Here is a 15,898-nt window from a genome sequence, read left to right as displayed (position 1 = left end):
CCCCCCCCCCCCCCCCCCCCCCCCCCCCCCCCCCCCCCCCCCCCCCCCCCCCCCCCCCCCCCCCCCCCCCCCCCCCCCCCCCCCCCCCCCCCCCCCCCGCAGAGCGTGTGTCCCCTCCAGCCATGCCGCCCGCACTCCACGGGGACATGCCCCCTCCAAGCGTACCTTGAAGAGCGGGGCGGCGTGCGCCCTCTTCAAGGACTCTTCCAGACTGAAGGAGAACAGCACCTCGGCCTCGGCGTCCCGGAGGAGGTAGTTCTGCTCATCTGGAAAACAAGAGCCGCCCGCTCACTGGAGTGCAGACTCGGGGACACGGGTGTGCGGGCTGCCCCTGAGGTCTCGCCGCCAGTCAGGAGCCAGAGTGTTGCTCGAGACTCAGTTTCCCCAGGAAAGCTCTGAGTCCCGAGACGCCAGCCGTCGCCTCTCACTCTCTGTGCCCTGAAAACAGCCAGACCAGATGAAAGACGGGACCGCCTTCTGCACGGTGCGACCTGACCTCCAGAGGTCACAAGCACTTAGGACAAAAGGGACTGAGAGGTGGGGGGGCCCCTTCCCCGCTGCAGCTCCCCTCCCGGCCAGCTGCCACTGCCTCGCACGGTTTCAGGGGGCCCACGGGGACCAGAACAGCCAGCTCGGAAGCAGCGTCACACCCGACGCGTGTGTGAAATACCTCAAGTCTCAGACAACCAGTCAAGTGTTAAAGATCTAACAAAAACATCCTCCCTTTAGGGACGTGACCGTGTACAGCATCTTAGGACAGTTTCACCCGACTTAGAAGACTTTGGGGAACGGTCACTGGTTTTCAGAGTTCTCATGGTAACGTCTTAAGAAAAGTTAAAAGTCACAAAATGCTTTCAGCGTCTCTCACGTGTCTCACGGCCAGAAAACCCTTTCTTCCTCCGTGTGTAGTAATGACCCAGCAGCGTCACAAGCGCTCCAGCCTCAAGGCAACCCCGCCCCCCACAGGCTGGCACCAGTCGGGCCGCTGGGGCCGGCGGGAGGGGACACCTGCTCCTTTTGCATCCTTCTCTTACAAGGACGCTCTGCAAACGTAGAAGCCAGTCCAAGCTCGTGGGCCGCTCTGCCCGCCCTGAGCAAAGGCAAGCCAGTCTGTAAAGAGACACAAGATCCAGTGACCAGCTGGTCAGAGAGGGCGGCGACACTGTTCTCAGAAGGAAAAGATACGAACGTCAGAAAGTGGGAGAAATAAAAATGAAATACAGTCACACGTGAAATATCTGAGATGTAAATTCTAGGGCAAAACTCAAGGCTGGTCTGCCTTCTCCAGAGCTGGCGGGGAGCCCCCAGGATCGGGGGGCGCTGCTCCCGGGTGTGAGGGAGGAGCTGCGTGACCCTTGGGAGGAGTCTGTGGGAAGAGTCGACTGAGAGTGAACCGTTTCACAGCAGCACGGTGGAAATGTGCGTCCAGAGTCAGTCTGTGAAAGTGGTGTCTCAAACTATACAAACTGGAGACCGGCAACTACAAAAATATGCCCCCAGCACAGGTTGAAGCTCTCGGGCCACGTCGGCGCTGGGGGGCCTTGCGCCCACAGTGCTGCTGGGAGGCAGGGCCCCCACACTGGAGCTAGGTAAGAAAGTCGCGTAGCCTTCTGGAAGCCAGGCTGCTCGCTGTGGGAGAAGGGATTTACAGACACAGCAGAAAAGCCCAGGACGTTCCTGTGCCAAAAGCCAGAGTGTTCAAACAGAGAGGGGACGGACCGAGGGGCCCTGAAGCCGGAATGGCTCTCTGTCTAGTTCAGGCAGTGTAGGCATCGCGGTCAACACGGTAACAACCCACGGAATGAAACTGAAAAGGACTCCACACAGGAGAGGAATTAGCTCAGAGGAGCGGTAACACCGGACCGTTTCACAGACTTACTGTGGCAGAGGAGGCCGGCAGACAGCGCCCGCACCCAGGGGTCCCCGTGACCCCCCCCCTCCAGTGACACGGCAGGTCAGAGCTGCACACCCCAGGCAGGAGCGGTGTGAGGCCACGGCGCCCACCGGGGGAAGCGGCAGGCACACCTGCACGGCGATGTGACGACCACGTGTGGTCCTGAGCCGGACCCTCTGGCTTTCGTGGAAGGACATCCCCGGGACAAGCAGGCAGAGCCGAATGGGGCGTGCGGGACGGCGGCAGCACACCCCGACTTTGAGGGCTGTGCCAGGGCCGTCGGGCAGCGTGTCCTCGTGTGGGCCACACAGGACCGTGTTCAGGGTGACGGCGCGTCATCTTGGCAACGTGCCCGTTCATGGTTCGGGAAGCAGCAGCCATCCGTACTGTCTCTGCAACTGTCTGCTAAGCTGGGGACTCTTTAGAAAGATTAATTCAAAAGCCAAACATGTTGAAAAATCCATAAAATGCTAAAAGATGGGTCTAAGAAATGAATGTGAAAGTAAAAATTCAGATTACTGTAACCTATGGTCACTATTCTTGAGAACTTACACTTTTGGCAAAGCAAAATGTTTTGAAATATGTATTAAAAACAAACCCTCTGCACATACCAACAAACTGACCCTAAAGTTTACAGGGAGAAAAAGATCCAGGGCAGCCGGCTCCACACTGAAGGACAGGACGAAGATGGGGGCTGGCACGGACCCTGCTCAGCGCTACGGCGCTGGGTGCCGGGTGGCGCTGGCAAAAGAACAGATGGACCAATGGAGAGAAGCCCAGAGGCAGACCCAAGAAACAGTTAAACTGGTTTTCATCAGAGGCGCAGAGGCAATATGACTGAGCAAAGACCGTCTTTCCAACAACCAGACGTCCACATGCAAGAAATTGAATCTAGACTCAGAATGTATCACTGACTGAAATGTAAAACACAAACTATAAATCTCCTAGAACACAGAAAAACCTAGATGACCCTGAATACGGCAGTGACTTTGGATACAACACCAAAGGTATGATCCGTGGAAGAAGTAACTGACAATCTGGACTCCATTAACACTAAAAACTTCTGGGGCACCTGGCGGCTCCGCCGGTTAAGCACCGGCTTCGGCTCAGGTCACGATCTCACAGGTCGTGGGTTTGAGCCCCACGTTGGGCCCCGTGCTGACGGGTCAGGGCCTGATGCCTGCTTCAGATTCTGTCTCCCTCTCTCAACTGCCTGTTCCCTACTCGTGCTCTCTTTTTCAGAAATAAACATGAAAGAAAAATAATAAAATTGAAAACTTCTGCTCTCTGGAAGACAATCTCAAAAAAATGAGACAAGCCATGGACTGGGAGAAAGTATTTCCAAAGGACACATCTGATTAAAGGACTGCTATATAAAATATACCAAGACCTCTTATGAGTCAGTAAGAAGACAGCCCAGTTAAGAAACGGGCAAGACATCTGAACAGACGTGGCACCACTGAAGACACCGCGACAACCGACGCTCCACGCTATGTGTCATTACGGAAGCGCAAATTACAACAGCGAGATAGCTCTCCAGCCATTAAAACGGTGGGCACCCCAAACCCTGACAACGGCAAACGCCAGCCAGGGTGTGGCGGCAGGAACGCAACACGGCGCAGCCAGCTCGGGAGGCAAACCCACTTTTACCAGACGGCCCAGCAATCCCAGCTCTGGGCACGGACTCCCAGGAGGTGAACATTCACATCCACACACGGGCCATGCACGGGTGACGGCAGCGGCTGTGCTCCTAACCGTCAGAAGGCGGCAGAGCCCAGACGCCCTTCGGGAGGCGAACAGATAAACCGTGCTCCGTGCAGACGAGGGAGTATCGCCCAGCGTCAACCAGGAGCGAGCTAGCACGTGAGAAGACGGGGGAGGCGTCCGGGCACGCTGCCGAGGGGAACGAGCGCGCCGGAGGAGCATGCGTGCGGCGGGGGTGCGGCCGCAGGACGTCTAGACGAGGCAGCGCTTATAAATCGGAAAAATTCCCATGTCTGGAAATTGGGAGGATCAAGCATAAAACGCGTGAATAGTTACTATTAAATAGTAAGTGTTTATACCACCACTAACCCGCCTTCTACCCTCAAGATCAACAATCGTGCTAGAAATAAAGGACAGTCAACCCAAACTTGTGTGACCTCGAGAACACTGTAAAGTTTACAAAAGAGCATCACGTGTCACAAACTGGCAAACGTGGTAAATTAATAAGCAACTCAAATTTCAGTTAAGGAACAGCCCATCTCCTCCCAAAGATCACAACTCTTACAAAAAAAACTGGGAGCCGATCTCTAGCTTTCCTTGTTTCCACAGATGTTTTCTTCTGCCTGCATTTGTTATTTCATTAGTATCTTTTAAGAACAAACACATGAATTTCAATGGGAAGACTCTGCAGTTCTCCTCGTGACTTGTGGATGCTGCACTGTGCGTCTGCCTGCTTGCTACGGCTCTCTCCCGCGGCACGCACACAGCGGTGGCAAACGGGAGGACCAGACGCACACGGTCACAGCAGCGGCCGAACAAGCTAATGCCGGGCCTCCATCCACTTCACACCACAGACAGGGTTCCATTCTGTGGTCTGTTTAGTGCGAATCCCCCCACGCACCGTGCTTTCTGCTGGGGACTCTGGTATCAAAGGCCCGGGCGCCAAGCGCCGCCGTGCTCCCGGGAAAGAGGCCTCGAGAGGCCCGGCGGCCCTGTTCGGTGTCGGTTACTCGGCGGCCAGGCGCTCAGAGCGAGCGGGCCAAGAGCAGGTGGTAACACGGGCTCTTTCACACTGCGCACACGCAGAACAAGGTTTTCCGGATACACACGAGGGTGTGTATGGACTGGCTGATGGGGACGGGACCGGAGGGAGGCTTGGAGGAGCCCGGCCCTGCTTCCTCTGGGAGCGATGGCTCTGCGCTCAGGAACCTGGTTCTGTAGGCCGGGACACCAGGAACGACAGAAATGGACTGTGTTAGCGTAGTTGAGAATTCAGGTGTTTTCATCGTTCCTGATTTTCACGTAAATGGTTCTTTCCTATGACTGACTTGGATAGAACATCATGGAACTTTCTGAAAACGAGTTTTTTTTCTGGACCATAATTTCTCATCTGTATGTTAGACTATATGAACGTTAAAATATACACGCTTTATGTTAATTTTCTTACAGAAAAAACTGAATCGGGTTTAAACACCAGTAGCTGAGAACACGACGCGGGCCTGTCCCCATCAGGGCTGAGTCAGGTCAGAGCGCGAGGGCAGCGAGCACGGGAGGCTGGCCTGGCGCAGCCAAGTCACCCCCGCCCCAGGGGCAAGCAGGCAGCTGTGGCTGAGGAAGTGGGAGGAGCGCCCAGCGAAGGGGGCAGGTGGCTACAGAGAAACCCGAGAGCGGGTGTGACCCGAGGGGCCGGTGACTTGTCCGTGATGGGGCAGGGGCCCCAAGGGAGAGCCTCAGCACCACAGCGAGAGGGCGGTGAAGCCTGGGCCGGGTCCACGCACCGCCTCTCCCGCTCCACCTGCACCAGCAGCCAGGCAAGGGCGCAGGCCTTGTGCGTGGGGAGCGTGTGGGCTGCTGGGAGCACCACACTGGGGAGGAGGGGGTTCACACGGCAGCCGGGAGCTGGGGGGGCTCACACGGCTGCAGGGAGGAGGGGGGTTCACTTGGCGGCTGGGAGCACCACACCGGGCAGGAGGGGGGCTCACACGGCTGCTGCTTCTGCTGAACACACTTCGGTGCACTGATCCGTCTAAGGAAACCTGTGCTTTCTCTGCGGTCTCTCAGTGTGGCCGCCTGGGAGGGTTGCGCTCCCGACACCCTGGGTGACACCGGAGCCCGCAGTCACAGCTGTGCCGGGACGCCGTCCCTTGGTCCCACGGTGCATGCCAGCATCGCGCTGTATAGCCTGTGTCCACACAGCACGCGCGCCAGGACCTGCAAGCGGCAAGGCTGAGGCCCTATTTCCCCTAACGTTCAAGCCGCCAAAGCCTGATACACGGCACAACGCAGACACCAAATGACTCGCTGGGACGTGGAAGCACTTTTTAAATTTAATGGTGAGTCACTGAGAGCAATAAGCGAGGTGTTCTGTTGGGATGAAAGTGGAGTTAAGCTGGAGAAAAACCAACGCTTTCCCACAGGGAAACGGAGCTGCGGCCGCTACGTACCAACGAACGTCTGGCACTTGAAACACTCCTCCAGCCAGTCGGGCGTCACGATGTGCTTCACCACGGAGATGGCCGTCAGGAACTTCACCGTGCGCGTCACCTTGCTGGCGATGAGGTGCGTGCACTTCTGCGCGGACTCGGCGACCTCGCCCCCGAGGATGTAGAGCTTCTGGAAGGAGGGCACAGAGCGGAGGTGAGGGCGGCGCACCGCACCAGCCGCAGGGGGGGCAGCGCGGCTGGCGGACAGCGGGACCCGGGGCTCCCAGCGCACAGGTGCGTGTCCGGAGTTGCCCCCGCGGCCCCCGGAACACACCCCATGGACGCGATGCCTGGAGAAGGCGGCACACATCATGAAAAGGCGTGGACATGCCCAGTTTCAAAGCTGAAACGGGCATTAACGAGGCTCAGTGACAGAGTCTCTGTGAAAATTCTAGCCAAAGCGCCTAAGAAGACAAGGACGTCTAGAAAGCTCTCAGTGCCAAAAGTGAAGGAATCAAACTGTGCTAAACTGACGGCATTTATAACCGTTTCTTCTCCTTAAAACCCCGAGAGGCAGGAAGAAGGAAGCCACGCGCTCCAGGCCAGCGTACACCGAGGCCGCCTCCAAGACGCCAGCAAGGCGAGGACCGCCCCCGGACGGCTGCCCCGCCCCGAGCAGGTGCCTGGGCTCACAGGGCTGTCCACGGGGGTCCTGGCCTGCTCACCCGAGTGGTATGTTCTACCATCAGGAGAGCAATAACGCCAGGGTAAAAACACGGAGCGAGGTGAAGATCACGACCTGACTACTCATGACGAAGGTCACTGCCCCTGCTCTCTTAAGCTCGCGCCATGAAGACTGCGTCAGCACGTTGCTGTGCTGTTTTGATGCTCCGCTGCCCAAAGCAAATACGCACACAGAGGAAGAGCGCGGAAACTCCCCCTGAACGCGGACTGGAAGTTCACCTTAATGTACTGCTGAACCTGCATGGGCTCGAATCCGGTGAAAAGCACAAAAGGGGTCAATTCTGGTGTTAGCTTTTTTGTGGGAGGTGGCAGATCTTCAATTCTGCAAAATAAACACAGAAGTTACTTTTTCGTTTACTTAAAATAAAAACATTGTTTAGCAAACAGCACATTCTAATAGTTTGCACAGGCTTTCAGAGCTTGAAGCGCGTGGGGATTCTTCTGTGAGGGGAAAGCGCGAGGACCTGACCGTACCTCCCGCCTTTACAGGGTCACCCCCAGGGACCCAGGAGCCGGGGCTCAGGCCAACACCTCCTCTTCCTCAGCGGCCCCCGCCCATTACAAAGGTCTCCAAGGGCTTTAAGAAGCAGGCAGGGACCAAGGGTCCCTGGAGTCACAGCTCCCGCAGGCGCCGTCCCCCCGTCCACTGCCTTACACCAGGAGGCACAAAGCCAGCCATGTGACTTAAGCTCACATGTTATTTATTTTCTTAAATGTTTATTCAGTCTTCAGAGACAGCGTGGGCAGGGGAGAGGCAGAGAGAGGGAGACACAGACTCTGAAGCAGGCTCCAGGCTCTGAGCTGTCAGCACGGAGTCCGACACGGGCTTTGAACCCATGAACCAGGAGATCATGACCTGTGGCCTTTTCTACCCCAGGCCTGCAGAGAACCCTGACTGCAGCGGCGGGAAGGGGGCCCGTACCTGGCTCTTTTGGAGGAAGGCTGCACGTTGGTCACTTCGTTCTGCTTCGGTTTGGGAGGCAGCCTCATGCCCTGTAATCGCACCAACGTCTGCGTCAGTCGGCCGTGCAGGAAACGGCAGCCGCCCACACATGTCGCCCCGCGGAGGCCAGCTCGTGCCCCGACGGTGGCGAGGGGGATGCTGGCCGGGAGCAAGCGGGCTTTCTGGGGAGGCCCCGTGTGCCCATCCCCGCTTTTTCCCCTGTCGTCTGCTGTCCTGAGATGGGATTTGGAAAACACACTCCTGCAACGATGCCCCTAGAGCGCGGCTGCTCCTGCACCAGAACCACGGCCCGGGGCAGCTCCCAGAACCTTCCCCGGACGGACCACAGCGCGCATGGCCAGACTGGAGCGGCGAACTCGCGTCTCCTTTGTTTTACTGTGTGCCCGTCTTGTGCGTTTACGCTCACACTTCCTCAACCTGCTGCCGCAGCCAGACAACCAGACTCCGAGTCCCAGTGAACACGGGAGACCAGCCAGCCTGCCCAATGCGGGGCCGGGCTCTGCCTCCTCGGACCCTCACCCTGACGAGGACACAACCCTTGACTCTGGAGTCTCCACACTCCATGCGTCGGCAGCAATGAGGAACAAAGGTGAATCGGCCCCCAGTCCCTAGGACCCGCGGCTCTGTGATCATGGACATGAATCCACAGGAGAACCCGCTGTCCGGGCCCCTGGGTGGGGGGGAACATGACTGCGTCCCACCTTCTCCCAGCAGGCCAGCATCACCTCTCTCCCGAGTGAGTCAGAACCTTTATTTCCGCTCATGTGCCAGAGCCAGCTGCGTGTTACAGAAATCAGAATGACCAGACTCGTCATTGTTAGCCTGCGGGCACCTGAAGGGCTCCGGGCGACTGTGCACAGCTCCCAGGTTCGGTGTGGACAACAAGCGGGGGAGGTCATCCCAGGACCCTGACAGGAGGGTCCCCTCGGCTTGTTCACGGGGACACAAACCTGAGTCACATCTGCAGCACTGAGGGGGGCTGAGAACCAGCAGGTGCCGGACTCAAGTCCCTTGGTGACGCGTGCAGAACCCTAAACGCCTCACCCTCTCGGGCCCCCGAGCCCCCGCCCAGCATCAGGGAGCGCTGCTGGCTCGGGAGCAGAGTCACAGCGTGCTGACGGCAGGGGGACATGGGAAACCAGAGACACTGTCGCGCCACCACCACGCGCGTGAGACGGGGACGCACAAGGCCCCTCGAGCAGCCCCACGGGCCTCCGGGCGGGCCGTGTTCCCCACCGGCACGGACCAGCGACGGCAGCACCACGACTGAGGGGCGGGAGAGACCCAGCACGTGCCACACGCCCTGTGACAGGGGAAGACCCGGCCTCCCGTCGTTACGCTGACAAAGTGCTCAGCGTCCCGAGTGTCCAGACGCAAGTCTGCAGGGCAGGGATGCCCAGGGGACCGGCCACAGGCGGGACGTACCATCAGCAGCTCTGCCGACACCTTCAGCGGGACTCTCCAGGCATCTAGAGGGAAACGAGTTATGTTTACCACAAGACGCTCTCGGGACAGACAAGCCTGCTGGTAAAGCGCTTTCCCGGGGCTGCTAACGTGGGTGGCGTGGCTGACGACACTGAGGACGGATGGAAGCACACGCTGAAGCTGGCGGCTGCGGGAACGTGCCCGGGGGGCCAGGGGCTGGGGGTCCCCCGGGCGAGGACCACGAGGACCCCGCAGGGACGTCGGGCTGGCCGAGGGGCCGACACACCTCCCTGCACGATGCCCGTGGGGACGGCCTCAGGGACCGACCACGAGTCTTTGTAAACCTTCCAGAACTCAAGTCAAACGGGCAGCTGCGTCCCCAGGAAGCCGACTGTGGCTTAACCCTAGGAAGAGCCATCCAGAAACCGAACTCAGCGAGCACTTTGGAAACGGAGCCTGTTCAGGCCGTCTGAACGGGCACGTTCTGGAGCATTCCGCCGAGTGTCCCAGTGCGGCCCAGGGCGAGCGGCCGCCCGCACATGCCTGCCCCGCCCAGCAAGGACAGCAGGCAGAAGGCGGCGCTGGCCCCCAGTGCAGGCGCGCACGTCCGGGGAGGCCCCGAGCGCTCCTGTCCCCGGGCACCTACCGGAAGGGCAGATGCGACCACCACCCACGGAGCACCCCCCCCCCCCCCCCGGGCAGGAGCGGAGGGGGGAGGGGGCCCGGGAGGCAGCGCCGCTCACCCAGCAGGCTGGCCACCAGGTGCGGGGCGGGGGCGAAGGGCTCCGGCAGGCGGAACGTGGTGTAGCGGCCGTCCTGCACCTGCCGCAGCGCCTCGAAGTTCCCCAGGAGGATGTCGCCCAGCCACTGCGCGTTCACGCACGGGATCCGCCACTCCTTGGCTTTCTCGTACTTCAGGCCGGTTGGCCTTTGTTCGTTTTTGAGGAAAAAACACACTTCGTTAAACGTCAGCATCGTCTACCGTTCCAACATTTATCTTCCAGCTGGTGTAAGAGCAACAGCAGGGCCGCCTCAGCAACGGTGACCGTGACCCCGCAGGCCCCGTGCGCCGCACGCCCCCCCCTGCCCCCGGCGCCTCCCTCGCTCTTGTAGCTCGCCGCGCTGCTCCAGGGCCACCTCAGCCAGCGTCGGAGCACCAGGCCGCCCCTGCCCCAGCCGGCCACGTTCCCACCGCCCCGGACCGAGTCGCCCGGCGCTGTGCTCACCCCTTACACACGAGCACCGTGTTGCTGCGGCACAGGTAGCCCGTGTACTTGGCGCCGGCCAGGTGAGCCATGAGCTTCAGGTCATCTCTGTCGCTGTCGACAAATCCGGTCACGGAGATGATCTAAACACAGAGACCAAGTAAGGCCAAGATGCGGGGACACTGCAACCCGCGACGCTTCCGTCTCCAGGCCTGCTCTGTGTACGTGCCCTCCCGCTCTGCGCCTGGCGCCCCCGGAGACAGCCGGGAACTCCTCCCAACAGTGTCAAGGCCAGCATCCTGTCCACGGGACACAGGCTACGAATGTAGCCGACGGGAGAGAAGACTGTGACAGCAAGTAGGGGAAGCTGCGTCTGCGTGACGGGGACACCGCTGCCGTCACTGGGACAAGGCCGCGGCACTAAGCGTGTGAGCACAAGCCGGGCCTTGTTTGAGGCCGTCAGAGCAGGCCCTGCCCCGCGGCCGCTGCTCGGACACCAGACCCGGGACGTGACCCTGCTCCCCTCCAGGACTCCAAGTCCTGTCCCCAAGACCTCAGGGACCCGGTCAGACTCTCCCACGGGCCAGAGCCTGTGCTGCAAGGAGCCCGGGAAGTGAGGTGTTCAAGCCACCGGGGTCCTCAGGGCCGGGCAGGGGAAGCCTGGGGTCACATGGGCCCAGGACCCAGGGGGGACACGGAGGGCCGTGCAGGACGGCTCTGCTGGAGGAGAGCGAGCAAAGCCATGTCCCTCACGTGCTGAGAACAGGGCTTGCCCCCGGGCGGGAAGGCCACCGGGAAGTGCAGGGCGCGGTGGGGCGGCACCATCTTCCTCTTCTTCAGGACAGTGTTGAGCCAGTGCGCGGTGACACACCTCTTCCTCTCCCGGATCGCCTGGCAGACAGAGTTCGCGGTTGTAGGGCTTGGCGTTCTGTGGCCGCAGGCTCACTCAGGGCCACACACGGGACCGTGAGGCCTGCAGCCACCGCCGCACCTTTCGGGGAGGCCCCGGAGGACTGCTGAGACATGCAGCCCCCGATTTGCCAAAGGAACAAATGACACCGGGGCACCAGGTGAAGCGTCACGTGACCCGGAGTGTGATGGCCACACCAACGAGAGCCCACAAGGGGGGCAAGGGCACACGTGTTGTCACGACCTGAAAAACCACCGTGGAGCGGGACCGTGTCTACGACCGTCAAAACCCAACTAAAACTCCCCGGTCAGAACAGGGGGCCCAAAAAAGAACAGGCTCCGCCTGAAATCCCCATACAGGGAACGAGAAAAGCAAAACCTCACAAGCATTTCTACATTTGTTGTTGGAAAGTGGATCCAGAAAAAGGCTCCAGGGCTGACAAGCAGTCTGGGGGGCCGCCTGTCACCCACACGTCAACAGGGCCCTGTCCACCAGAACGCTCGCTGCCAGGAAGCGAGAAGCCACGAAACTCAGGCCACAGACGAGGTGACCGCACGCAAGCCCGTGCCCGGCAGGAGGTCACAGGGCCCCGCGACGGCGGGAGAGCCTGCCTCCACCCACGGCTCAGTCACAGGGTTGGACTGGACTCAGAGAAACGGCAGGCCAGGGGTCCGTGAAGTCCTCTGTCCCAGCAAAGACCGGGGAGAAGGCACTCTGCCATCTTCGGAGGAAGGAAAAGGTCCCTTCCGAACAGAGCAGTAACCAGACTCCGTGTCCCCGCGCAGCCGCCCCTCTCCTCACCTGCGCGTACATGCCGCTGACCTGACTCTCGCAGAGGAGGTGCGTGCACCGGCTGGACAGCGTGGGGTCCACGGCGCCGCCGTGCGCCTGGATTATCTAGACACACGGGAGACCCAGAGTCGGCATCCACCTCCGGCCCGGGGGCCAGGACACAGCTTCCAATCAGACCGCTACTAGAAGGGCCCACCCTCTATTTGTATTGTTTTTTTTTCACCAAAGTATATACGATACTTGTTGGTTATGTTTACAGGTGTTTCTGCCCAGCACCGTTAAATAAAACTGAACTCCAACATGCATTTAATTTGAATTTCCAGAGGAAAAGAGGAGAGAAAAGATGTGCTCTTTCTGCAGCGGGGCCTCTCTGCCGGTGCTTCCCTGTGCTACGTACCCGCCCACCTGTGACCCTTCAGACACTGCCAAGCGTCCCCTGGGGGGCAGAGCCACCCTGGTTAAGAGCCACTATTCTAGAAGGAAAAGGAGCAGGAAGTTAGCAAACACCAAAGTTGATCTTCAGCAACAGATTCTGTCCTGGGGCTGAGGCAGCAATTCTGTGGCCTTACGGGGCGCTGGTGGCATATGTCAGAGTCCAAGAATCGTGCGACAGAAAGGACAGACTTCCACTGTCTAGTTAAAAAAAAATCTTCCCCACAAAACAATTCTGCTTCGTTTAGTTTCTTTAAACACTTTTTTTAATGTTTATATTTGAGAGCGAGCGAGCGAGCACAGGAGGGTCAGAGAGAAAAGGAGACACAGAATCCGAAGCAGGCTCCAGGCTCCGAGCTGTCAGCACAGAGCCCGACGCAGGGCTGGGACCCACCAACCGTGAGATCATGACCTGAGCTGAGGCCGGGCGCTTAACCGACTGAGCCCCCAGGCGCCCCTTGTTTCTTTTATTCTCTAAATCTGAAATGACGGGCGCCTGGGGGCTCAGTTGGTCGAGCATCGGACTCTTGATTTTGGCTCTGGTCAGAACCTCCGCAGTCGTGGGATCGAGCCCTGCGTCAGGTTCTGTACCGACGGTGCTGAACCTCCCTGGGAATCTCTCTCCTCCATTCAATCCCGCCCCCACTCATACTCTCTCTCAAAAAAATCACCAGTTCTTATTCCAGCAGCTCACCAACATGGCTTGTGAAGGCACGGGACACAACCAGCAACCTCTAGGGCCCTGCTCTCCTCGCCCCGCCCCAGCACGCTCGGTGCCAGCGGGTCTTCCCGGGATTGCGAGCATGTTCCCGCCAATCCGCATCTCCTGACCCCCTGCGGTTTACCCCCTGCCTGGAGGCTCCCTCAGTCAGAGCTGTATCCCCTCCCCCACCTGTCTTTCTTTTCTCTTAGCCCTTCTAGTACCTTTCACCGCGTCACTCCCAGACTGTGACACAAGAGCATCGCGGGGGGTTTGGAGCGGCACCCACAGGCCCCTGGCACGCCCCCCTCGGGAGTAGAGTCGGCCCCTTGCTTGGGCTCGGGCTGAACCAACAGGACACGGAGCCGTGACCGCACACGGCCTCCACGACACTGTGGCTTCCCGAGGCTCTGCCTCAGGTCACTGCCCCGGGGGAGGCCCGCGCTGCCCTAGCCCCACGGACGGCCCTGTGGCTCCTGCCACCCGTTTCCCCTGCCTGCCCGGAAGCACAGCGCCTGAGCCACGGCCCAGCAGGGTCCCCACCCACGCAGAACCGCCAGGTGACAGGACAGGTGTCCCCTGCCGGGAGTCACCGTGTTGCAGGGACATGTCACACAGCAGAGGGCACGACATAGCACATCAGATCACACCAGGGAGCAAGGCAGGTGCCCCCTCCACCCCCATCCACGTCTGCCCACTGCTGCCCCTGCCCTCGCCCAGCAAGTTCCTTTCCCGCCTCCGCCCGGGCCACATTCCCAGGCACCGCCGCGGTGCGTGACCAGCACACGGGCCGCGACATCCGGGGTCGGGCACGCTCTTCCTCGGGGCCCGAAGACACGGCAGCTGCTCCGTGACACATGCGCCACCCTGGGACGCCAAACAGCCTCCAGGCTGCGGTTCTCGCCAAGCCCTGGGCCGGGCATGACGGCGAGCGCCCGTCCCTCTCCACGCGCCCCTGCCCACGCTCCCCCTGTCCTGGCTGTCCTGTCCTTCGCTACGCACCCTCCTGGACTAACCCCGGAGCTTCAAACAGAAGCAAACTTTTCTCTCTTTCGTCTCTTTGAGTCACTCGACTTCTCTCAAGGCCAGTTTCTACCCATCACCTTCTAACTCCAGTGACGGTCAGAGTTTCCTGCTCCGTGCTTCCCAGCCGGGCCTCTCCCCCTCCTCCCCTGCCCGCTGCCCCGGTTCAGGCTACCTGCATCTCCCAGCTGGCCTAGTCACCGCCTGCACTCCCTTCACTCAACGTGTCATGGTGTGAGGGTCCATCTCTCCGTTTCCCGTGTGCTGTAATAACCAGGGGGCAAAGTCCAGCTTCGTACCGTGCACAGGAAGGCGGGCTTGGAAGGGACAGCCTGGCCGGGAGCCTGTGCCCGCCGCCCTCTCTGGGCACCATCAATGCCGACGCCTACTTGCCTTTACAACCGAGTGCAGGGGCCCCCTGTCCCCGCTCACCTCTCTCAAGGACGGTCTCCCCTTGGCTCCCTGCGCCTGCTGTCCTGCCCCTCCCCCTCCTCCCAGGCAGCCGTTTTCTCGACCTCGCACATTCCCAGTGTTCCCTGCGCCCCACGCACGCTTGGCACAGGGCTGGGCTTCAACAGCAGGAATGTTGTCTGGGAAGTGCACTTAAGACGTGCTTGAAGCACACTTGTTTTTCTTTCTCTTTTAATTTGAGTCTATTTTGATGTGTGGCATTAATGGGAAAAGCGTGTACCTGTCCTTTTCTCTGAAGGCCGACACACAACACAGTTCAGCACAGCGACTGCGTCCCCAACCAGACTGGAGACTCTGGGGGCCCTTCCCAGCTGGAGGGCCCAAGGTTGCCCCACACTCACCCTTGGGCACAGAGGCTGACGGTCACCCTCCCGGGGCACCAAAACCTGAGCGCATGCTCACACCCCAGTTATGTACAAATAATCCACGCCCCTCAAAACTTAGGAGCCAAAAGAACGTGAAAAATGATTAAGTCCAACATTTCCCCTCACGACAGAAATAAACGAAAACCCCAGAAGTGTGACTTATTTGCCCAAGGTCACGAGTGTCGAAATAAAAACGCCGTGATACGGTCACAACACAAACACGCGCAGGCCAGCGAGCGCAGCCGCGTGAGCCCCAGCTCGGCCTGCGCGCAGGAAGGCTTCAGTGCGGGGTGCACCCGAGCCCCAGGCCGCCCGCGTCCGTGCGGGGTCGCTGCGGGGCGGCACCCGGGGCCCCACTCACCCTCTTCCAGGCGGCCAGCAGCTGCTTGTCCGACACCTGCTCCGGGTAGTCGGCGATCGCGAACACGCAGCCCAGGAGGCACCCTTCCTCGGGAACTGGAACGGAATCACACAATGACATAAGCCCCCCTGAGCACGCGCACAGAGGCTGAAACGTTTGCGCTGCTACCTGACACGTGCATTTCTGACGCGGAGCAGTCGGGACCGCGACGCACGCGGCCCGAGCTGAAACACCCGGCACACACTGGCTCAGCCGAGCGGACTAAGCGGCCACGTCGAGCCCCGGGAGGGGCCCCGGTGCTCCCGTCAGGGCGCCGCCGCCCCAGGTCAGCGGGCCCGTGTCAGGCGCCAGACGCACGTCCCCTCGGGGAGCCCTCCCCCAACCCGGGCGCCTGCCCACGAGCCTTAGAAGAGGGAAAAACACGGGGTCACTCACTCTCCACGGCCGGGTCGTGTCCGAACAGCGGGGGCGGGGGCACGGGCTGT

The 15,898-nt window shown here is 60.2% G+C and overlaps 1 protein-coding gene across 1 annotated transcript in view; it reads right to left on the bottom strand.

The window, feature by feature from the left end:
- PAXIP1 (PAX interacting protein 1) overlaps positions 1 to 15,898 on the bottom strand; it is a 52,866-nt gene that overhangs the window by 2,287 nt on the left and 34,681 nt on the right. Inside the window, 11 exon segments of the mRNA XM_029954314.1 lie at positions 166 to 266; positions 6,043 to 6,211; positions 6,985 to 7,087; positions 7,688 to 7,758; positions 9,155 to 9,198; positions 9,898 to 10,082; positions 10,381 to 10,502; positions 11,113 to 11,250; positions 12,071 to 12,166; positions 15,414 to 15,508; positions 15,849 to 15,898. The exon segment at positions 15,849 to 15,898 is cut by the window's right edge and continues 99 nt beyond it. Of these exon segments, the coding sequence (XP_029810174.1) occupies positions 166 to 266; positions 6,043 to 6,211; positions 6,985 to 7,087; positions 7,688 to 7,758; positions 9,155 to 9,198; positions 9,898 to 10,082; positions 10,381 to 10,502; positions 11,113 to 11,250; positions 12,071 to 12,166; positions 15,414 to 15,508; positions 15,849 to 15,898 (1,174 nt within the window).

Source organism: Suricata suricatta, chromosome 2 (assembly GCF_006229205.1).
Source record: "Suricata suricatta isolate VVHF042 chromosome 2, meerkat_22Aug2017_6uvM2_HiC, whole genome shotgun sequence".
In the NCBI taxonomy this organism is placed as follows: domain Eukaryota; kingdom Metazoa; phylum Chordata; class Mammalia; order Carnivora; family Herpestidae; genus Suricata; species Suricata suricatta.
Note: the sequence above shows the minus strand (reverse complement) of the source record. Positions and strands in the feature narration are given on the sequence as shown.